The sequence below is a fragment of the Triturus cristatus genome, chromosome 10 (genome assembly GCF_964204655.1).
Source record: "Triturus cristatus chromosome 10, aTriCri1.1, whole genome shotgun sequence".
NCBI classification, from domain to species: Eukaryota; Metazoa; Chordata; class Amphibia; order Caudata; family Salamandridae; genus Triturus; species Triturus cristatus.
This window is the reverse complement of record NC_140593.1, coordinates 845384183-845406343: the sequence shown is the minus strand read 5'-3', so window position 1 is coordinate 845406343 and position 22161 is coordinate 845384183. Positions and strand designations below refer to the sequence as shown.

Below are 22161 nucleotides of genomic sequence, written 5' to 3'. Positions count from 1 at the left end.
GGATTTCTCGTCATATGTTACAGGTCCGTGCAAAGATTGTGGTGTGTGGGGAATGCACTGCAAAAAACAGGACGATTTAAGGGTGTAAAAGAGACCTGTCAGAAGTGGGATTTGAACCCACGCCTCCATGAGGAGACCAGAAGTCTCAGTTGCACTGAAGATCAAGCTCTCTTGAGTCTGGCGCCTTAGACCACTCGGCCATCCTGACAGCCCTGGCTATGTACAGGTCTGACTCTTCTGTCTGCACTTGCCAATGTTTGCACTTACAGCGTTCGCAGCAATGTCACAGGTGTAAAGGCCCCACAATACAACATGGCATGATAAAAAAAAAAGCTAGGCACAAGAGCGACCACTGATGGATGCGGATTACTTTGTTTAGTCTTGGAAAAGTAAAGGAAGTTTCCCACGGCTCGCTGGGTTCATGGACCGCCTCTTCTTAAGCTTGCATTGAGATAATATGGTTTTAGAGGGTGCACATAAAAGCAGCTCATGCACAGTGTTTCTGCCCGGTCTCGAACCGGGGACCTTTCGCGTGTTAGGCGAACGTGATGACCACTACACTACAGAAACTAACTTGCTGTGTTTTACTGTTAGAGCAAGGTTCCTCTCAAGTGTTCTCTCTACTTCTATTCTGCTGTATCAGCAGCCACTCAGAAAGCGAGGAGCAAGTGTGAAAACTGCAGAGATATCAGCCAACATGCTTGCAATTAGACGTATTAAAAATTTACTTATGCAGGCATCGACAGACAAATATCTGATGCCTAAATGCCAGCAAGTACAGCTTGGGAAAGCATCACCTGGGACACACACAGACTAAGCATGAAGGCAGAAAAAGCATGGATGTCCGTTTTTCTTCTGAGGTTCAAAATAATTTGTGCAACAATGCGCCGAGTGTAATGAGAAATAGTCAGGCATTGTGAGTTTTGAGTAGGATTCGTATGTTTACCTCTAAAAAAGGGCTCGTCCGGGATTTAAACCCAGGACCTCTCGCACCCTAAGCGAGAATCATAACCCTAGACCAACGAGCCGAGGGACACAAGAGTCACCTTTTGCACTGGCTCCGGGGGTTATTGGCAGCGAGTTGGTGAATGATTCACCCAAAGCAAGCAACTGCACATGCTGCTCTCTTCTGCAATATGGTTGCTGTCTTTTCCATGGCCGTCATCGAACAAGAAATGAAAATGCCTCCATCCTTCAGACATTTTGTTTGCTCTAGGTGTATGCTCTCGGTGAGGACAATAAAACAATTTCTGCTCTCATGCCTTGCTTTCATCAAGTAGGCCCACCCTTCAGTACAAAAGGACGTGCAAACGAATGGCGCAAACTATCGTCACTTCTCTTTTTGAGCTGTCACTGATGCCCCTGGAGCACAGTACGTCACGCTGGTGAGGGATAGACAGCTTCCATTATCTCAGCTTTCCTATAAGTTGAGAGAGTAAATGCAAACAATAAGCTGCTGTTTCTGCCCGGTCTCGAACCAGGGACCTTTCGCGTGTAAAGCGAACGTGATAACCACTACACCACAGAAACAGATACTCTTGCAGCAATCTTCTTGGCATGTAGTGGGCTGGAAAGCACAGACCAAGGGCCAATGTCCATGAAGCTCAACGTTGGACCCTCCTTACCCGATCTCTTTCTTTGGAAGAAAGGAACGAGGGCCACTTTTATTCCAAAAGGCGATTTTAAAACCATACCAGAAATCACACTAGAAAAACACTTTGAATTTAATGTTCCTACACTGATGGTCCACCCCAGAAAAGCAGTTGCAAAGAAGTCCGGCACTGAAATTCTATACGCCAAAAGTGGGAAACAGCGTGCAGGGAAAGGAACTTTCTCACCATACACGGCGTCTTATAGCATTGAAAAGAAGAAATGGTCCTATATAATAAGCAGCCTAAAGATAATTCCATAGCAGGGGCTCATCCGGGATTTGAACCCGGGACCTCTCGCACCCGAAGCGAGAATCATACCCCTAGACCAACGAGCCTGATTCCCCTGTCGGCAATTTGAACAATTTCTGATGCGTCTTTCAGAAACAAAGCAGTGCTATTTGGCTGCTCTCTCTCTATGTGAGCCACAAAAAGTCATGTTTTCTCTCAAGGTGTTGTTTTTTTCACTCTTGCAAGGAAGGGATCAGCCGATATCCTAGCTGCCAGTGAGCAGAAAAAAGGCACTGATGAGAACTGCAGGCACTTTCTGGCACTTGTACTTCTCTGCAAGTCCTGGACCCTTGCCCCATAAACTTTCACCCCAGAAGCAAGGGAGGGCCTGCCAATTCATGCTCCTAAGAAAGAGGCGTTTGATTCTTGGATTCAAACACGCTCACTCAGCGCTTGATCAGGCTCGATCAGGCGAGATTTATATGAGTGGCTCGCAGGACTGAAACACTCACCTGGGAGACCCAGGGTGGCTGAATTCCCAGAATGGCCATTGTTGGGCAAGTCACCTCCTTTCCTCCTGCCTCAATCTAGAATTGGCTGCAAATCACAAGATAGAGTTCAATGTCCGTGTGTACTGCCTACTACCAGCTACCTCTCGGTCTTCCTTATGTAAATTAAAATTCGCAAGGGGGGACCAATGACAATCTGCTCCTCCCACATAACCAGGAAGCCCTGTTGAACATGTCTGCCTGTGTTGTTGCAGGGACAGTGCCTTCTCCGCCCAAAAGGTGGCAGGAGAGCCTCACAACAAAGATGGGATCAACTGCTTAATGAGAAACCAGCACGGCAGTTAGTGTGATGGAGTGCAAATTTAACGGAAGGTGTGCCTGAGGTGTCCCTTCCAGGAATACATGGAATTGTGATTGAGGGCCCAGCCTGATCGTTGGTGGATTTCTCGTCATATGTTACAGGTCCGTGCAAAGATTGTGGTGTGTGGGGAATGCACTGCAAAAAACAGGACGATTTAAGGGTGTAAAAGAGACCTGTCAGAAGTGGGATTTGAACCCACACCTCCATGAGGAGACCAGAAGTCTCAGTTGCACTGAAGATCAAGCTCTCTTGAGTCTGGCGCCTTAGACCACTCGGCCATCCTGACAGCCCTGGCTATGTACAGGTCTGACTCTTCTGTCTGCACTTGCCAATGTTTGCACTTACAGCGTTCGCAGCAATGTCACAGGTGTAAAGGCCCCACAATACAACATGGCAGGATAAAAAAAAAAGCTAGGCACAAGAGCGACCACTGATGGATGCGGATTACTTTGTTTCGTCTTGGAAAAGTAAAGGAAGTTTCCCACGGCTCGCTGGGTTCAAGGACCGCCTCTTCTTAAGCTTGCATTGAGATAATAAGGTTTTAGAGGGGGCACATAAAAGCAGCTCATGCACAGTGTTTCTGCCCGGTCACGAACCGGGGACTTTTTGCGTGTTAGGCGAACGTGATGACCACTACACTACAGAAACTAACTTGCTGTGTTTTACTGTTAGAGCAAGGTAACTCTCAAGGATTCTCTCCACTTCTATTCTGCTGTATCAGCAGCCACTCAGAAAGGGAGGAGCAAGTGTGAAAACTGCAGAGATATCAGCCAACATGCTTGCAATTAGACGTATTAAAAATGTACTTATGCAGGCATCGACAGACAAATATCTGATGCCTAAATGCCAGCAAGTACAGCTTGGGAAAGCATCACCTGGGACACACACAGACTAAGCATGAAGGCAGAAAAAGCATGGATATCCGTTTTTCTTCTGAGGTTCAAAATAATTTGTGCAACAATGCGCCGAGTGTAATGAGAAATAGTCAGGCATTGTGAGTTTTGAGTAGGATTCGTATGTTTACCTCTAAAAAAGGGCTCGTCCGGGATTTAAACCCAGGACCTCTCGCACCCTAAGCGAGAATCATACCCCTAGACCAACGAGCCGAGGCACACAAGAGTCACCTTTTGCACTGGCTCCGGGGGTTATTGGCAGCGAGTTGGTGAATGATTCACCCAAAGCAAGCAACTGCACATGCTGCTCTCTTCTGCAATATGGTTGCTGTCTTTTCCATGGCCGTCATCGAACAAGAAATGAAAATGCCTCTATCCTTCAGACATTTTGTTTGCTCTAGGTGTATGCTCTCGGTGAGGACAATAAAACAATTTCTGCTCTCATGCCTTGCTTTCATCAAGTAGGCCCACCCTTCAGTACAAAAGGAAGTGCAAACGAATGGCGCAAACTATCGTCACTTCTCTTTTTGAGCTGTCACTGATGCCCCTGGAGCACAGTACGTCACGCTGGTGAGGGATAGACAGCCTCCATTATCTCAGCTTTCCTATAAGTTGAGAGAGTAAATGCAAACAATAAGCTGCTGTTTCTGCCCGGTCTCGAACCAGGGACCTTTCGCGTGTAAAGCGAACGTGATAACCACTACACCACAGAAACAGATACACTTGCAGCAATCTTCTTGGCATGTAGTGGGCTGGAAAGCACAGACCAAGGGCCAATGTCCATGAAGATCAATGTTGGACCCTCCTTACCCGATCTCTTTCTTTGGAAGAAAGGAACGAGGACCACTTTTATTCCAACAGGCGATTTTAAAACCATACCTGAAATCACACTAGAAAAACACTTTGAATTTAATGTTCCTACACTGATGGTCCACCCCAGAAAAGCAGTTGCAAAGAAGTCCGGCACTGAAATTCTATACGCCAAAAGTGGGAAACAGCGTGCAGGGAAAGGAACTTTCTCACCATACACGGCGTCTTATAGCATTGAAAAGAAGAAATGGTCCTATATAATAAGCAGCCTAAAAATAATTCCACAGCATGGGCTCGTCCGGGATTTGAACCCAGGACCTCTCGCACCCGAAGCAAGAATCATACCCCTAGACCAACGAGCCTGACTCCCCTGTCGGCAATTTGAACAATTTCTGATGCGTCTTTCAGAAACAAAGCAGTGCTATTTGGCTGCTCTCTCTCTATGTGAGCCACAAAAAGTCATGTTTTCTCTCAAGGTGTTGTTTTTTTCACTCTTGCAAGGAAGGGATCAGCCAATATCCTAGCTGCCAGTGAGCAGAAAAAAGGCACTGATAAGAACTGCAGGCACTTTCTGGCACTTGTACTTCTCTGCAAGTCCTGGACCCTTGCCCCATAAACTTCCACCCCAGAAGCAAGGGAGGGCCTGCCAATTCTTGCTCCTAAGAAAGAGGCGTTTGATTCTTGGATTCAAACACGCTCACTCAGCGCTTGATCAGGCTCGATCAGGCGAGATTTATATGAGTGGCTCGCAGGACTGAAACACTCACCTGGGAGACCCAGGGTGGCTGAATTCCCAGAATGGCCATTGTTGGGCAAGTCACCTCCTTTCCTCCTGCCTCAATCTAGAATTGGCTGCAAATCACAAGATAGAGTTCAATGTCCGTGTGTACTGCCTACTCCCAGCTACCTCTCCGTCTTCCTTATGTAAATTAAAATTCGCAAGGGGGGACCAATGACAATCTGCTCCTCCCACATAACCAGGAAGCCCTGTTGAACATGTCTGCCTGTGTTGTTGCAGGGACAGTGCCTTCTCCGCCCAAAAGGTGGCAGGAGAGCCTCACAACAAAGATGGGATCAACTGCTTAATGAGAAACCAGCACGGCAGTTAGTGTGATGGAGTGCAAATTTAACGGAAGGTGTGCCTGAGGTGTCCCTTCCAGGAATACATGGAATTGTGATTGAGGGCCCAGCCTGATCGTTGGTGGATTTCTCGTCATATGTTACAGGTCCGTGCAAAGATTGTGGTGTGTGGGGAATGCACTGCAAAAAACAGGACGATTTAAGGGTGTAAAAGAGACCTGTCAGAAGTGGGATTTGAACCCACGCCTCCATGAGGAGACCAGAAGTCTCAGTTGCACTAAAGATCAAGCTCTCTTGAGTCTGGCGCCTTAGACCACTCGGCCATCCTGACAGCCCTGGCTATGTACAGGTCTGACTCTTCTGTCTGCACTTGCCAATGTTTGCACTTACAGCGTTCGCAGCAATGTCACAGGTGTAAAGGCCCCACAATACAACATGGCATGATAAAAAAAAAAGCTAGGCACAAGAGCGACCACTGATGGATGCGGATTACTTTGTTTCGTCTTGGAAAAGTAAAGGAAGTTTCCCACGGCTCGCTGGGTTCATGGACCGCCTCTTCTTAAGCTTGCATTGAGATAATAAGGTTTTAGAGGGTGCACATAAAAGCATCTCATGCACAGTGTTTCTGCCCGGTCTCGAACCGGGGACCTTTCGCGTGTTAGGCGAACGTGATGACCACTACACTACAGAAACTAACTTGCTGTGTTTTACTGTTAGAGCAAGGTTCCTCTCAAGTGTTCTCTCTACTTCTATTCTGCTGTATCAGCAGCCACTCAGAAAGCGAGGAGCAAGTGTGAAAACTGCAGAGATATCAGCCAACATGCTTGCAATTAGACGTATTAAAAATTTACTTATGCAGGCATAGACAGACAAATATCTGATGCCTAAATGCCAGCAAGTACAGCTTGGGAAAGCATCACCTGGGACACACACAGACTAAGCATGAAAGCAGAAAAAGCATGGATATCCGTTTTTCTTCTGAGGTTCAAAATAATTTGTGCAACAATGCGCCGAGTGTAATGAGAAATAGTCAGGCATTGTCAGTTTTGAGTAGGATTCGTATGTTTACCTCTAAAAAAGGGCTCGTCCGGGATTTGAACCCGGGACCTCTCGCACCCTAAGCGAGAATCATACCCCTAGACCAACGAGCCGAGGCACACAAGAGTCACCTTTTGCACCGGCTCCGGGGGTTATTGGCAGCGAGTTGGTGAATGATTCACCCAAAGCAAGCAACTGCACATGCTGCTCTCTTCTGCAATATGGTTGCTGTCTTTTCCATGGCCGTCATCGAACAAGAAATGAAAATACCTCCATCCTTCAGACATTTTGTTTGCTCTAGGTGTATGCTCTCGGTGAGGACAATAAAACAATTTCTGCTCTCATGCCTTGCTTTCATCAAGTAGGCCCACCCTTCAGTACAAAAGGACGTGCAAACGAATGGCGCAAACTATCGTCACTTCTCTTTTTGAGCTGTCACTGATGCCCCTGGAGCACAGTACGTCACGCTGGTGAGGGATAGACAGCTTCCATTATCTCAGCTTTCCTATAAGTTGAGAGAGTAAATGCAAACAATAAGCTGCTGTTTCTGCCCGGTCTCGAACCAGGGACCTTTCGCGTGTAAAGCGAACGTGATAACCACTACACCACAAAAACAGATACTCTTGCAGCAAACTTCTTGGCATGTAGTGGGCTGGAAAGCACAGACCAAGGGCCAATGTCCATGAAGCTCAACGTTGGACCCTCCTTACCCGATCTCTTTCTTTGGAAGAAAGGAACGAGGACCACTTTTATTCCAAAATGCGATTTTAAAACCATACCTCAAATCACACTAGAAAAACACTTTGAATTTAATGTTCCTACACTGATGGTCCACCCCAGAAAAGCAGTTGCAAAGAAGTCCGGCACTGAAATTCTATACGCCAAAAGTGGGAAACAGCGTGCAGGGAAAGGAACTTTCTCACCATACACGGCGTCTTATAGCATTGAAAAGAAGAAATGGTCCAATATAATAAGCAGCCTAAAAATTATTCCACAGCATGGGCTCGTCCGGGATTTGAACCCGGGACCTCTCGCACCCGAAGCGAGAATCATACCCCTAGACCAACGAGCCTGATTCCCCTGTCGGCAATTTGAACAATTTCTGATGCGTCTTTCAGAAACAAAGCAGTGCTATTTGGCTGCTCTCTCTCTACGTGAGCCACACAAAGTCATGTTTTCTCTCAAGGTGTTGTTTTTTTCACTCTTGCAAGGAAGGGATCAGCCGATATCCTAGCTGCCAGTGAGCAGAAAAAAGGCACTGATGAGAACTGCAGGCACTTTCTGGCACTTGTACTTCTCTGCAAGTCCTGGACCCTTGCCCCATTAACTTCCACCCCAGAAGCAAGGGAGGGCCTGCCAATTCTTGCTCCTAAGAAAGAGGCGTTTGATTCTTGGATTCAAACACGCTCACTCAGCGCTCGATCAGGCTTGATCAGGCGAGATTTATATGAGTAGCTCGCAGGACTGAAACACTCACCTGGGAGACCCAGGGTGGCTTAATGCCCAGAATGCCCATTGTTGGGCAAGTCACCTCCTTTCCTCCTGCCTCAATCTAGAATTGGCTGCAAATCACAAGATAGAGTTCAATGTCCGTGTGTACTGCCTACTCCCAGCTACCTCTCTGTCTTCCTTATGTAAATTAAAATTCGAAAGGGGGGACCAATGACAATCTGCTCCTCCCACATAACCAGGAAGCCCTGTTGAACATGTCTGCCTGTGTTGTTGCAGGGACAGTGCCTTCTCCGCCCAAAAGGTGGCAGGAGAGCCTCACAACAAAGATGGGATCAACTGCTTAATGAGAAACCAGCACGGCAGTTAGTGTGATGGAGTGCAAATTTAACGGAAGGTGTGCCTGAGGTGTCCCTTCCAGGAATACATGGAATTGTGATTGAGGGCTCAGCCTGATCGTTGGTGGATTTCTCGTCATATGTTACAGGTCCATGCAAAGATTGTGGTGTGTGGGGAATGCACTGCAAAAAACAGGACGATTTACGGGTGTAAAAGAGACCTGTCCGAAGTGGGATTTGAACACACGCCTCCATGAGGAGACCAGAAGTCTCAGTTGCACTGAAGATCAAGCTCTCTTGAGTCTGGCGCCTTAGACCACTCGGCCATCCTGACAGCCCTGGCTATGTACAGGTCTGACTCTTCTGTCTGCACTTGCTAATGTTTGCACTTACAGCGTTCGCAGCAATGTCACAGGTGTAAAGGCCCCACAATACAACATGGCATGATAAAAAAAAAGCTAGGCACAAGAGCGACCACTGATGGATGCGGATTACTTTGTTTCGTCTTGCAAAAGTAAAGGAAGTTTCCCACGGCTCGCTGGGTTCATGGACCGCCTCTTCTTAAGCTTGCATTGAGATAATAAGGTTTTAGAGGGTGCACATAAAAGCAGCTCATGCACAGTGTTTCTGCCCGGTCACGAACCGGGGACTTTTTGCGTGTTAGGCGAACGTGATGACCACTACACTACAGAAACTAACTTGCTGTGTTTTACTGTTAGAGCAAGGTAACTCTCAAGGATTCTCTCTACTTCTATTCTGCTGTATCAGCAGCCACTCAGAAAGGGAGGAGCAAGTGTGAAAACTGCAGAGATATCAGCCAACATGCTTGCAATTAGACGTATTAAAAATGTACTTATGCAGGCATCGACAGACAAATATCTGATGCCTAAATGCCAGCAAGTACAGCTTGGGAAAGCATCACCTGGGACACACACAGACTAAGCATGAAGGCAGAAAAAGCATGGATATCCGTTTTTCTTCTGAGGTTCAAAATAATTTGTGCAACAATGCGCTGAGTGTAATGAGAAATAGTCAGGCATTGTGAGTTTTGAGTAGGATTCGCATGTTTACCTCTAAAAAAGGGCTCGTCCGGGATTTAAACCCAGGACCTCTCGCACCCTAAGCGAGAATCATACCCCTAGACCAACGAGCCGAGGCACACAAGAGTCCCCTTTTGCACTGGCTCCGGGGGTTATTGGCAGCGAGTTGGTGAATGATTCACCCAAAGCAAGCAACTGCACATGCTGCTCTCTTCTGCAATATGGTTGCTGTCTTTTCCATGGCCGTCATCGAACAAGAAATGAAAATGCCTCCATCCTTCAGACATTTTGTTTGCTCTAGGTGTATGCTCTCGGTGAGGACAATAAAACAATTTCTGCTCTCATGCCTTGCTTTCATCAAGTAGGCCCACCCTTCAGTACAAAAGGAAGTGCAAACGAATGGCGCAAACTATCGTCACTTCTCTTTTTGAGCTGTCACTGATGCCCCTGGAGCACAGTACGTCACGCTGGTGAGGGATAGACAGCTTCCATTATCTCAGCTTTCCTATAAGTTGAGAGAGTAAATGCAAACAATAAGCTGCTGTTTCTGCACGGTCTCGAACCAGGGACCTTTCGCGTGTAAAGCGAATGTGATAACCACTACACCACAGAAACAGATACGCTTGCAGCAATCTTCTTGGCATGTAGTGGGCTGGAAAGCACAGACCAAGGGCCAATGTCCATGAAGCTCAATGTTGGACCCTCCTTACCCGATCTCTTTCTTTGGAAGAAAGGAACGAGGACCACTTTTATTCCAAAAGGCGATTTTAAAACCATACCTGAAATCACACTAGAAAAACACTTTGAATTTAATGTTCCTACACTGATGGTCCACCCCAGAAAAGCAGTTGCAAAGAAGTCCGGCACTGAAATTCTATACGCTAAAAGTGGGAAACAGCGTGCAGTGAAAGGAACTTTCTCACCATATACGGCGTCTTATAGCATTGAAAAGAAGAAATGGTCCTATATAATAAGCAGCCTAAAGATAATTCCACAGCAGGGGCTCATCCGGGATTTGAACCCGGCACCTCTCGCACCCGAAGCGAGAATCATACCCCTAGACCAACGAGCCTGATTCCCCTGTCGGCAATTTGAACAATTTCTGATGCGTCTTTCAGAAACAAAGCAGTGCTATTTGGCTGCTCTCTCTCTACGTGAGCCACAAAAAGTCATGTTTTCTCTCAAGGTGTTGTTTTTTTCACTCTTGCAAGGAAGGGATCAGCCTATATCCTAGCTGCCAGTGAGCAGAAAAAAGGCACTGATGAGAACTGCAGGCACTTTCTGGCACTTGTACTTCTCTGCAAGTCCTGGACCCTTGCCCCATAAACTTCCACCCCAGAAGCAAGGGAGGGCCTGCCAATTCTTGCTCCTAAGAAAGAGGCGTTTGATTCTTGGATTCAAACACGCTCACTCAGCGCTTGATCAGGCTCGATCAGGCGAGATTTATATGAGTGGCTCGCAGGACTGAAACACTCACCTGGGAGACCCAGGGTGGCTGAATTCCCAGAATGGCCATTGTTGGGCAAGTCACCTCCTTTCCTCCTGCCTCAATCTAGAATTGGCTGCAAATCACAAGATAGAGTTCAATGTCCGTGTGTACTGCCTACTCCCAGCTACCTCTCGGTCTTCCTTATGTAAATTAAAATTCGCAAGGGGGGACCAATGACAATCTGCTCCTCCCACATAATCAGGAAGCCCTGTTGAACATGTCTGCCTGTGTTGTTGCAGGGACAGTGCCTTCTCCGCCCAAAAGGTGGCAGGAGAGCCTCACAACAAAGATGGGATTAACTGCTTAATGAGAAACCAGCACGGCAGTTAGTGTGATGGAGTGCAAATTTAACGGAAGGTGTGCCTGAGGTGTCCCTTCCAGGAATACATGGACTTGTGATTGAGGGCCCAGCCTGATCGTTGGTGGATTTCTCGTCATATGTTACAGGTCCGTGCAAAGATTGTGGTGTGTGGGGAATGCACTGCAAAAAACAGGACGATTTAAGGGTGTAAAAGAGACCTGTCAGAAGTGGGATTTGAACCCACGCCTCCATGAGGAGACCAGAAGTCTCAGTTGCACTGAAGATCAAGCTCTCTTGAGTCTGGTGCCTTAGACCACTCGGCCATCCTGACAGCCCTGGCTATGTACAGGTCTGACTCTTCTGTCTGCACTTGCCAATGTTTGCACTTACAGCGTTCGCAGCAATGTCACAGGTGTAATGGCCCCAAAATACAACATGGCATGATAAAAAAAAAAGCTAGGCACAAGAGCGACCACTGATGGATGCGGATTACTTTGTTTCGTCTTGGAAAAGTAAAGGAAGTTTCCCACTGCTCGCTGGGTTCATGGACCGCCTCTTCTTAAGCTTGCATTGAGATAATAAGGTTTTAGAGGGTGCACATAAAAGCAGCTCATGCACAGTGTTTCTGCCCGGTCTCGAACCGGGGACCTTTCGCGTGTTAGGCGAACGTGATGACCACTACCCTACAGAAACTAACTTGCTGTGTTTTACTGTTAGAGCAAGGTTCCTCTCAAGTGTTCTCTCTACTTCTATTCTGCTGTATCAGCAGCCACTCAGAAAGCGAGGAGCAAGTGTGAAAACTGCAGAGATATCAGCCAACATGCGTGCAATTAGACGTATTAAAAATGTACTTATGCAGGCATCGACAGACAAATATCTGATGCCTAAATGCCAGCAAGTACAGCTTGGGAAATCATCACCTGGGACACACACAGACTAAGCATGAAGGCAGAAAAAGCATGGATATCCGTTTTTCTTCTGAGGTTCAAAATAATTTGTGCAACAATGCGCCGAGTGTAATGAGAAATAGTCAGGCATTGTCAGTTTTGAGTAGGATTCGTATGTTTACCTCTAAAAAAGGGCTGGTCCGGGATTTGAACCCGCGACCTCTCGCACCCTAAGCAAGAATCATACCCCTAGACCAACGAGCCGAGGCACACAAGAGTCACCTTTTGCACCGGCTCCGGGGGTTATTGGCAGCGAGTTGGTGAATGATTCACCCAAAGCAAGCAACTGCACATGCTGCTCTCTTCTGCAATATGGTTGCTGTCTTTTCCATGGCCGTCATCGAACAAGAAATGAAAATACCTCCATCCTTCAGACATTTTGTTTGCTCTAGGTGTATGCTCTCGGTGAGGACAATAAAACAATTTCAGCTCTCATGCCTTGCTTTCATCAAGTAGGCCCACCCTTCAGTACAAAAGGACGTGCAAACGAATGGCGCAAACTATCGTCACTTCTCTTTTTGAGCTGTCACTGATGCCCCTGGAGCACAGTACGTCACGCTGGTGAGGGATAGACAGCTTCCATTATCTCAGCTTTCCTATAAGTTGAGAGAGTAAATGCAAACAATAAGCTGCTGTTTCTGCCCTGTCTCGAACCAGGGACCTTTCGCGTGTAAAGCGAACGTGATAACCACTACACCACAGAAACAGATACTCTTGCAGCAATCTTCTTGGCATGTAGTGGGCTGGAAAGCATAGACCAAGGGCCAATGTCCATGAAGCTCAACGTTGGACCCTCCTTACCCGATCTCTTTCTTTGGAAGAAAGGAACGAGGACCACTTTTATTCCAAAAGGCGATTTTAAAACCATACCTGAAATCACACTAGAAAAACACTTTGAATTTAATGTTCCTACACTGATGGTCCACCCCAGAAAAGTAGTTGCAAAGAAGTCCGGCACTGAAATTCTATACGCCAAAAGTGGGAAACAGCGTGCAGGGAAAGGAACTTTCTCACCATACACGGCGTCTTATAGCATTGAAAAGAAGAAATGGTCCTATATAATAAGCAGCCTAAAAATAATTCCACAGCATGGGCTCGTCCGGGATTTGAACCTGGGACCTCTCGCACCCTAAGCGAGAATCATACCCCTAGACCAACGAGCCGAGGCACACAAAAGTCACCTTTTGCACTGGCTTCGGGGGTTATTGGCAGCGAGTCGGTGAATGATTCACCCAAAGCAAGCAACTGCACATGCTGCTCTCTTCTGCAATATGGTTGCTGTCTTTTCCATGGCCGTCATCGAACAAGAAATGAAAATACCTCCATCCTTCAGACATTTTGTTTGCTCTAGGTGTATGCTCTCGGTGAGGACAATAAAACAATTTCTGCTCTCATGCCTTGCTTTCATCAAGTAGGCCCACCCTTCAGTACAAAAGGACGTGCAAACGAATGGCGCAAACTATCGTCACTTCTCTTTTTGAACTGTCACTGATGCCCCTGGAGCACAGTACGTCACGCTGGTGAGGGATAGACAGCTTCCATTATCTCAGCTTTCCTATAAGTTGAGAGAGTAAATGCAAACAATAAGCTGCTGTTTTTGCCTGGTCTCGAACCAGGGAACTTTCGCGTGTAAAGCGAACGTGATAACCACTACACCACAGAAACAGATATTCTTGCAGCAATCTTCTTGGCATGTAGTGGGCTGGAAAGCACAGACCAAGGGCCAATGTCCATGAAGCTCAACGTTGGACCCTCCTTACCCGATCTCTTTCTTTGGAAGAAAGGAACGAGGACCACTTTTATTCCAAAAGGCGATTTGAAAACCATACCTGAAATCACACTAGAAAAACACTTTGAATTTAATGTTCCTACACTGATGGTCCACCCCAGAAAAGCAGTTGCAAAGAAGTCCGGCACTGAAATTCTATACGCCAAAAGTGGGAAACAGCGTGCAGGGAAAGGAACTTTCTCACCATACACGGCGTCTTATAGCATTGAAAAGAAGAAATGGTCCTATATAATAAGCAGCCTAAAAATAATTACACAGCATGGGCTCGTCCGGGATTTGAACCCGGGACCTCTCGCACCCGAAGCGAGAATCATACCCCTAGACCAGAGGTCTTCAAACTTTTGTAGGTTGAGCCCCCCCAGCTAATTTTTTTTAGATGTCGGGCCCCCCCCCACCACCCGACAAAAATTTTTGGAATCTGGTACACTATATAATCGTCTGCCACCCGCATAGCACGGGCGATATCTGGCAAATAATGTTAAACACAATAAGAGTGTTTAGAAAACTGCAGGTTTGTGAGTGGGTTTGGTTAAATGACAGAGGTTTATTACACAGTTTAAAACAAAATTTTCCAAGACGAAATGTGCGCAAATTGTTTTTACTATGAAGCTTTGTTTTACACATATAACACATGATTTGACAGATTGATAATAACACCACTAACATTAATGTGATGGGTGTGCCTGTTTTTCGCCACAGAGACGGTCAATCTGTGGATGGATTTTTGCTACTGCCATCCTCAGGTTGTGCTCCACATCTAGTCTTGACCGGTACTTAGTCTTTAACACTGCAAGTGCTGAGAACCCAACCTCACATAAATAGGACGAGCTGAAAGGCAAGAGAGTTTTGATAGCAGTTTCTCTCAAAGCTGAATGTTCTGCAGACATTTTCAGCCAAAACTCTCCCAGTGAGACTTTGCCGAATTGCATCTGCAAAGTGCGGTCACTTTGGAGATCAATCAGTTCTTCCTGCATGCGAATCGGGAGATGGCTCCCCACGTCTTCCAGAAATGGTTGAAAGACCCAGTCATTGAAGTGATCGATGTCCTCAGGAAAATACTTTTCTAAACTGTTCCTGAGAGACGTCAGGTGATTTTTTATTATCTCACCAACACTTGGAAGTTCATATTCAGTCTCCTCAAGAGCATCTACTAAACATGGAAACTGCTCAAACAGGCCCTCTTCCACTAGTCTTCTCCATAATTCCAGCTTCTTCTTGAATGCAGTTATTCTTTTATTCATTGTAAAAGAAGTGATTTCAGCTCCTTGCAGAGACAGATTCAGGGAATTTAATTTGTCGAAAATGTCAGCAAGGTATGCTAAAAGCACAAGCCAGCGGGGATTGCATAGCTGTTCTGCTTTGCCAGGGTCCAAACACAGAAGAAACTGCCGTACTTCATTCCTTAATTCAAAGATGCGAGTCAGCACTTTCCCCCGGGATAACCACCGCACTTCTGTATGAAACAGCAAGCCATCATGCTCAGCTCCCATTTCTGCACATAAAATTGCAAAAAGACGAGCTCTTGTGGGATGAGTCTTTATAAAATTTACTATTTTTATAGCAGAATTAAGCACATCCTCAAGTTCACTGTCTATGTTTCGAACAGCAAGGGCTTCCCGGTGTATCATACAGTGGGTCCACAGAATATGTGGAGCCACTTTCAACACGTTAGCTTTTAGGCCAGCCCTAGCACCACACATTGAAGGAGCACCATCTGTGCAGATTCCAACACAGTTTTCCCATTTTAAGTCATGGATTTGCAAGAAGTCATTGATAATGTCAAACAAATCAGAACCTGTCGCCCGCCCCTTGATTGGCTTGCAAAATAAAAAATCTTCCAATAATAGTGTTTCATAACAGTATCGAACATAAGCAATTAAATGGGCATCCTTTGACACATCAGTTGCTTCATCTAATTGCACAGCAAACAAACTTGATTTCAACCGGGCTATAAGCTGTCCCTGGATATCTTCTGACATGTCAGAGATGCGGCGGCAAACTGTTGTGTCTGAGATGGGTATGCTTTTGAACTTCTCTGCTGCTTTTTCACCAAGCATTGTCCTAGCGACGTCGAGTAATGCTGGGAGAATCACTTTTTCTCCATCTACAAAGGGCCTTTTATTTTTAGCAATGTGGTATGCTACTTGGTATGAAGCTTTTAATGCATTTGCTGGAGTATTTGCCACCTGTTTCACCGCTTCTTTCTGTTGAGTTATGTCCTGCAACTTCCTGGCAAAAAAATCTCTGCTTTTTCCTGCCAGAGACCCATGTTTCGTTTCAAAGTGACGCCTCAGTTTGGTTGGCTTCAAGCTGTCATTAGCTAAGATCACGCCACAAACCACACACTGTGGTCTACTTTCTCCACTAACAACAATGCAGGTGAACCCAAAGTCCAAATAGGAGGCATCATATTTCCGTGTTTTTGCAGCTTTTCTCTCTCCATCTGTTTCTGTTTCAGCCTTTCGCTTGACCACTCTACCATCTTTTGGCAGCAGGAAACGGTCCATGTCAAACTTGTGCTTAACCTAAGATACAAAATTCCGAAGCTGCATGTTAATTAATAGTACATGGCTACAATTTTACAGCTTCATGTGGTAGAGCATGTTTTGTAGTTTCAAAAAAATCTTCACGAAAATTCTTCTTATATTATGAAAAAAAAATTGGGATGAAAAATTAAATTTTATGATAAGTGGGTAAAAAGTAATTCCAGCTCATCCAGGCTTTAAGTAAGTGCTTCCATAATTGCTGCAGTATGTAAATGCTGTATACCACCGTTGAGGCTCTGCAAGTTACTTGTTCAAAGGTTCATGAGGGCAAACTTCAGCACTGCCCCTTCACCCATCACTCAAAAACAAATGCGTACCTTCTTATTCACTTCCTCGAATGTTCCTGCTGCTTGAATACGAGTCCTCTGCCTAGCGATCAAAAACCGTTTTCCCTTGCAATGAAGAGAAAATGTTTAAGAAAAATTATGTGCATGTTCTTAATATGTTTTGCATGAGACATCATGAAAGCTCCCCTGAGATCAGAATCATAGTGATTGGCAAGGGAGTGAATGACATGCCTAGAAGTTACCTGCTGCCTTATCTTAAGGTCAAATAAAGTATGCCATGATATGCAAGTTATTAGTTTCAAGTCCTGACGGCTGGTAAGATAACCACGATCTCCAAGTTAAGAATGTGATTACTGGCAGGGCCACGTTAGCTTTCCATTCTTTCAAGTTTGTTAAATTGATCTTGAATGTACTTCCTTGGAGCTCCTTCACTTCAATATCCCCCATAAACAACACACCCACTCTCCTGCAAGCGACAAGTTTCCTTTACTTTTGCCTTGCCAATATTTCAACACATGCAGTTCCTCTGCAGAGAGGCGAAGGATTGGATGAGCATGTGTTTTGATTTTTTGGTTATGACCCAGACCGTCGCTATGCGAGACTTGCACTGCCTTTGATTCTCAAATCCAGAAGTCTTAAATCATGGTTATTGAGCTGTTTAAGTACGGGCACATCTCTGACCGGCTCAAGAGGTTGTACGTAACTTTCATGGGATATTGCAGAGGGAGGCCAGAGCAAAAAAAAGCACTTGGGAAGAAGAATTCTATTGCATCAAAAAATGTCCATATAACATGTGCTGCTGAATGGCATCTATAAAAGACATAAGGGGGGGCTACTGGGATACTCCGTACCGCCACACTGTACCTTCTAAAAATGTTGGATTCAAAAAATAAATCTTTCCTATGCCCAAGAATGTATACCATGCAGATCACACAACGGTATTCCTCACTGTTTGGTCTAACATTTCCTATAGAATGCTTTATACACAAGATTCATTGCCTCTGAGTAACCAGTGCTCAATTTAATCCGGTGGTTGTCTTTAGGTTCCACCGGCACTTATTTTTGGTGACCGTCACTTATTTTTCCTCATCGCACATTTACCTAGAGAAAGAGAGGAATAAACAAACACACAAAGGGGAAGAAAGAGGAAAAGAAAGACAGAAAAAAGCCACAGAGGGAGAAAGCAGGAAACTGCAAAACTGAGATAAAGGTGCAAGGTGTGACTGGTAGTGGATTAAAGGCATGACAGATTACGAAACAACATATTTGGAAAACTAACATTTAATATTGCTGGCTTTCGGCATTTGAGCAGAGCTCTGGACACCAGCACCTATTTTTTTTTGTTTGTTTTACACAAATTAAGCACTGTGTATAACATAAATAAAAAGTGGTAGGGTGTGGGGCATGGGTGAATTAAACACCCACGTGAAAGCTGTAGAAACCAATAGAAATAACCCACATTAGATAGCAGTATAGTGGTGCAACTAGAATCAAAGCAAGAAGGCACCGGTGTGCTGAAGAAAGCAACGCCCTGCGTGCGCAACACCTGCAAAACTACAGTGAAGTTCTTCAAAAGCTTTCTAATTAGCCTCTCATGAAATATTAAATCTGTTCACTCCCTTCATGCGTTTGTGGTGCGAGACTCTCTGGTTGCATGTGTGTCTTTCTCTGTGCTGTGTGTAAAGACTCCGTGCGATGATGCACTCTTGCTTTGCTTCCTGAAAATAAAACGTCTTTATTCTTGTGTGCTTCTGTTGTCTGGTAACAAGTGGCTGTGAATTAGTGATTCCCTTGTGAGTGCAGGCATTTTTGTAATAATGTAAAAATGAAAATCTCTTTGAAAAGCAGAAGGCGCCGTGTTCCAGGTTTTAATTGTCTATACTTGGGCACACAGAGTTTGTTGCTCCCTTGCGATGTTCCTACGGGCCTTGCTGAAACCCCCAGAGAGGTTTCTTTACACTCCAGAAGTATAGACACGTCCTGCCCCATTGCAATTTTATTTAAAATAACCTTGCTCTGCATTGCGATGCGTGACATTTTCATAATTTCAGTGTAATTATGACTGACATTTCAACAACTATGAGTGACAAATCAAGCAATGAAGACAAGGGAAACATAAATATCTGAAATCGCACCCATTTGAGCAACGTGACTGCACCAGCAAAAGCACATTTTCATAGCATACCAAGTCAGTGTAACAGTAGATCAGGCTTCTCCAAAAAGTAGCTCGCAAGCTACTGGTAGCTCTCTAGCTACCCATGAGTAGCTCTCCTGTGTGCAGCCCAGCCTACAGAATTACAAGCCTTTGCTTGGTTGAATTATTATACATATACCTAAATGGAAAAGTGCGTATTTAAGAGGAAAAATGCTTTTAATTTCAAAGCCCATATTTTCCAAATTATTAGGTGTAACCAGCGCTGCTCGGCTCACTTTCATTAACTACATGATGTATTCTGAAGAAAATGACGTTGCTGATTTGTAAAAGAAGAGTCCATGGGCATACATGTGTGTGTGAGGGAGGAAGGGTGGAGATGGCAGCCAGGCAGAGTGCAGCTCCAGCATAAGTACAGATAGCCACATGCCCTTTCTAAATAGATTTTATTTACACAATCCATGGGCATACATGTGTGTGTGAGGGAGGAAGGGTGGAGATGGCAGCCAGGCAGAGTACAGCTGCAGCATAAGGGAGTAGGGATAGCCACAGGCCCTTTCTAAATAGATTTCATTTGCACAATCTGCTGCACACGAGCGCTAGAGTTTGCTGGTAACTGTTTACTAGCTTGGGTGAGCAGACGTTCCTTCCAAGCTTCCCTTCCCTCTCCCACATCTATATAACATGATGCACTCTATTCCAACAAGATAACAATCCTATTTGTACATTAACAGAACCCTTCAGAGAGAACGGTTCAACAGCAGTTTCTGATTACAATACCATGCACAACTGGGGCACAGAGATCACATTTCCAAGTCTCCCAGAAGATAAACACTCCTCTGTTACTGACAGTCCTTCTGACCTTGAGGTGTGTTTAAATTACGAAATGATGAGCACGTCGTGCCCCGTTGCAAGCTACTTAAAATTGGTTGTGTCTCTTCCATTTTCCCTCGCCCCCCACCCCCAGCCTCCTTCCCTGCCCACCTCCGCCTGACTCAGCGAAAACTTGGGCATGTTTTGCCTGTTCGATTTTCCCCCTCTCCCCCCGGCCACCTCCCCCGCCCACCTCCGTCCGACTGAGGAAACTAGGCAGCATTGAAAGGAAAATGTTTGCAAATAAGGCTACAAGGCATAGGGAGAAAGTAAAAGTATTATAAACTTACCTGTTGGTGGTTTCAATCTTCCGACAGCAGCAGGAGAACGCCAGGGCATCAGCACAAGAATTCTTCACGCCGATGAAGTCAACTGCAGGTCACCAGGATAAGACAGGAACCAACGACGAGGACAGTGAAAGGCAGCAAACGGCAGGATTGAAGAAACGCCACAATACCCATAAAGTGGACGAATTCAGGAGCTTTATGCTCCACATTTCCCGGCACTTCCTGCCATCGGTATAGCTGTCCCCTTCATTGGTGTAACGTCAGTAGTGACGTTACTGAGTGCTGATTGGCTGCTGCGAAGGAGTTTGCCAATCGAAAAGCCCCATTTGAAAAGGGGAAGAAATGCAGGAAGTAAACGTACTTTCTACGTTTAGATTAGATTGAAGCAGGTGAGATTTTCCGGGGAAGTTCGCGCCCCCCCTGAGAGGCTGGCGCGCCCCCCCAGGGGGGCGCGCCCCACAGATTGAAGAAGTCTGCCCTAGACCAACGAGCCTGATTCCCCTGTCGGCAATTTGAACAATTTCTGATGCGTCTTTCAGAAACAAAGCAGTGCTATTTGGCTGCTCTCTATCTATGTGAGCCACACAAAGTCATGTTTTCTCTCAAGGTGTAGTTTTTTTCACTCTTGCAAGGAAGGGATCAGCCGATATCCTAGCTGCCAGTGAGCAGAAAAAAGGCACTGATGAGAACTGCAGGCACTTTCTGGCACTTGTACTTCTCTGCAAGTCCTGGACCCTTGCCCCATAAACTTCCACCCCAGAAGCAAGGGAGGGCCTGCCAATTCTTGCTCCTAAGAAAGAGGCGTTTGATTCTTGGATTCAAACACGCTCACTCAGCGCTTGATCAGGCTCGATCAGTCGAGATTTATATGAGTGGCTCGCAGGACTGAAACACTCACCTGGGAGACCCAGGGTGGCTGAATTCCCAGAATGGCCATTGTTGGGCAAGTCACCTCCTTTCCTCCTGCCTCAATCTAGAATTGGCTGCAAATCACAAGATAGAGTTCAATGTCCGTGTGTACTGCCTACTCCCAGCTACCTCTCGGTCTTCCTTATGTAAATTAAAATTCGCAAGGGGGGACCAATGACAATCTGCTCCTCCCACATAACCAGGAAGCCCTGTTGAACATGTCTGCCTGTGTTGTTGCAGGGACAGTGCCTTCTCCGCCCAAAAGGTGGCAGGAGAGCCTCACAACAAAGATGGGATCAACTGCTTAATGAGAAACCAGCACGGCAGTTAGTGTGATGGAGTGCAAATTTAACGGAAGGTGTGCCTGAGGTGTCCCTTCCAGGAATACATGGAATTGTGATTGAGGGCCCAGCCTGATCGTTGGTGGATTTCTCGTCATATGTTACAGGTCCGTGCAAAGATTGTGGTGTGTGGGGAATGCACTGCAAAAAACAGGACGATTTAAGGGTGTAAAAGAGACCTGTCAGAAGTGGGATTTGAACCCACGCCTCCATGAGGAGACCAGAAGTCCCAGTTGCACTGAAGATCAAGCTCTCTTGAGTCTGGCGCCTTAGACCACTCGGCCATCCTGACAGCCCTGGCTATGTACAGGTCTGACTCTTCTGTCTGCACTTGCCAATGTTTGCACTTACAGCGTTCGCAGCAATGTCACAGGTGTAAAGGCCCCACAATACAACATGGCATGATAAAAAAAAAAGCTAGGCACAAGAGCGACCACTGATGGATGCGGATTACTTTGTTTCATCTTGGAAAAGTAAAGGAAGTTTCCCACGGCTCGCTGGGTTCATGGACCGCCTCTTCTTAAGCTTGCATTGAGATAATAAGGTTTTAGAGGGTGCACATAAAAGCAGGTCATGCACAGTGTTTCTGCCCGGTCTCGAACCGGGGACCTTTCGCGTGTTAGGCGAACGTGATGACCACTACACTGCAGAAACTAACTTGCTGTGTTTTACTGTTAGAGCAAGGTTCCTCTCAAGTGTTCTCTCTACTTCTATTCTGCTGTATCAGCAGCCACTCAGAAAGCGAGGAGCAAGTGTGAAAACTGCAGAGATATCAGCCAACATGCTTGCAATTAGACGTATTAAAAATTTACTTATGCAGGCATCGACAGACAAATATCTGA

At 45.9% G+C, this 22161-nt stretch overlaps 1 protein-coding gene and 12 non-coding genes across 13 annotated transcripts in view; all 13 read right to left on the bottom strand.

Moving 5' to 3' along the window:
- Positions 1-22161, bottom strand: part of LOC146790227 (zinc finger BED domain-containing protein 5-like) — a 46960-nt gene that overhangs the window by 11819 nt on the left and 12980 nt on the right. Inside the window, exons 2-3 of the mRNA XM_085631258.1 lie at positions 16788-16862; positions 14844-16449 (exon numbers count right to left, since the gene is read on the bottom strand). Of these exons, the coding sequence (XP_085487384.1) occupies positions 14844-16449; positions 16788-16862 (1681 nt within the window). The remainder of the gene's footprint in view (positions 1-14843; positions 16450-16787; positions 16863-22161) is intronic.
- On the bottom strand, positions 97-208 carry TRNAL-CAA (transfer RNA leucine (anticodon CAA)). The gene is made up of 2 exons: positions 171-208; positions 97-142 (listed from the first exon to the last, which is right to left on the bottom strand). It is a non-coding gene; the product is annotated as a tRNA-Leu (tRNA).
- On the bottom strand, positions 498-570 carry TRNAV-AAC (transfer RNA valine (anticodon AAC)). Its single transcript has one exon. It is a non-coding gene; the product is annotated as a tRNA-Val (tRNA).
- Positions 1458-1530, bottom strand: TRNAV-UAC (transfer RNA valine (anticodon UAC)). Its single transcript has one exon. It is a non-coding gene; the product is annotated as a tRNA-Val (tRNA).
- Positions 1916-1987, bottom strand: TRNAP-CGG (transfer RNA proline (anticodon CGG)). Its single transcript has one exon. It is a non-coding gene; the product is annotated as a tRNA-Pro (tRNA).
- On the bottom strand, positions 4286-4358 carry TRNAV-UAC (transfer RNA valine (anticodon UAC)). Its single transcript has one exon. It is a non-coding gene; the product is annotated as a tRNA-Val (tRNA).
- Positions 5753-5864, bottom strand: TRNAL-CAA (transfer RNA leucine (anticodon CAA)). Its single transcript has 2 exons — positions 5827-5864; positions 5753-5798 (listed from the first exon to the last, which is right to left on the bottom strand). It is a non-coding gene; the product is annotated as a tRNA-Leu (tRNA).
- Positions 6154-6226, bottom strand: TRNAV-AAC (transfer RNA valine (anticodon AAC)). Its single transcript has one exon. It is a non-coding gene; the product is annotated as a tRNA-Val (tRNA).
- TRNAP-AGG (transfer RNA proline (anticodon AGG)) lies at positions 6613-6684 on the bottom strand. The gene has a single exon. It is a non-coding gene; the product is annotated as a tRNA-Pro (tRNA).
- TRNAV-UAC (transfer RNA valine (anticodon UAC)) lies at positions 7114-7186 on the bottom strand. Its single transcript has one exon. It is a non-coding gene; the product is annotated as a tRNA-Val (tRNA).
- On the bottom strand, positions 7572-7643 carry TRNAP-CGG (transfer RNA proline (anticodon CGG)). The gene has a single exon. It is a non-coding gene; the product is annotated as a tRNA-Pro (tRNA).
- Positions 10399-10470, bottom strand: TRNAP-CGG (transfer RNA proline (anticodon CGG)). The gene has a single exon. It is a non-coding gene; the product is annotated as a tRNA-Pro (tRNA).
- TRNAL-CAA (transfer RNA leucine (anticodon CAA)) lies at positions 21500-21611 on the bottom strand. The gene is made up of 2 exons: positions 21574-21611; positions 21500-21545 (listed from the first exon to the last, which is right to left on the bottom strand). It is a non-coding gene; the product is annotated as a tRNA-Leu (tRNA).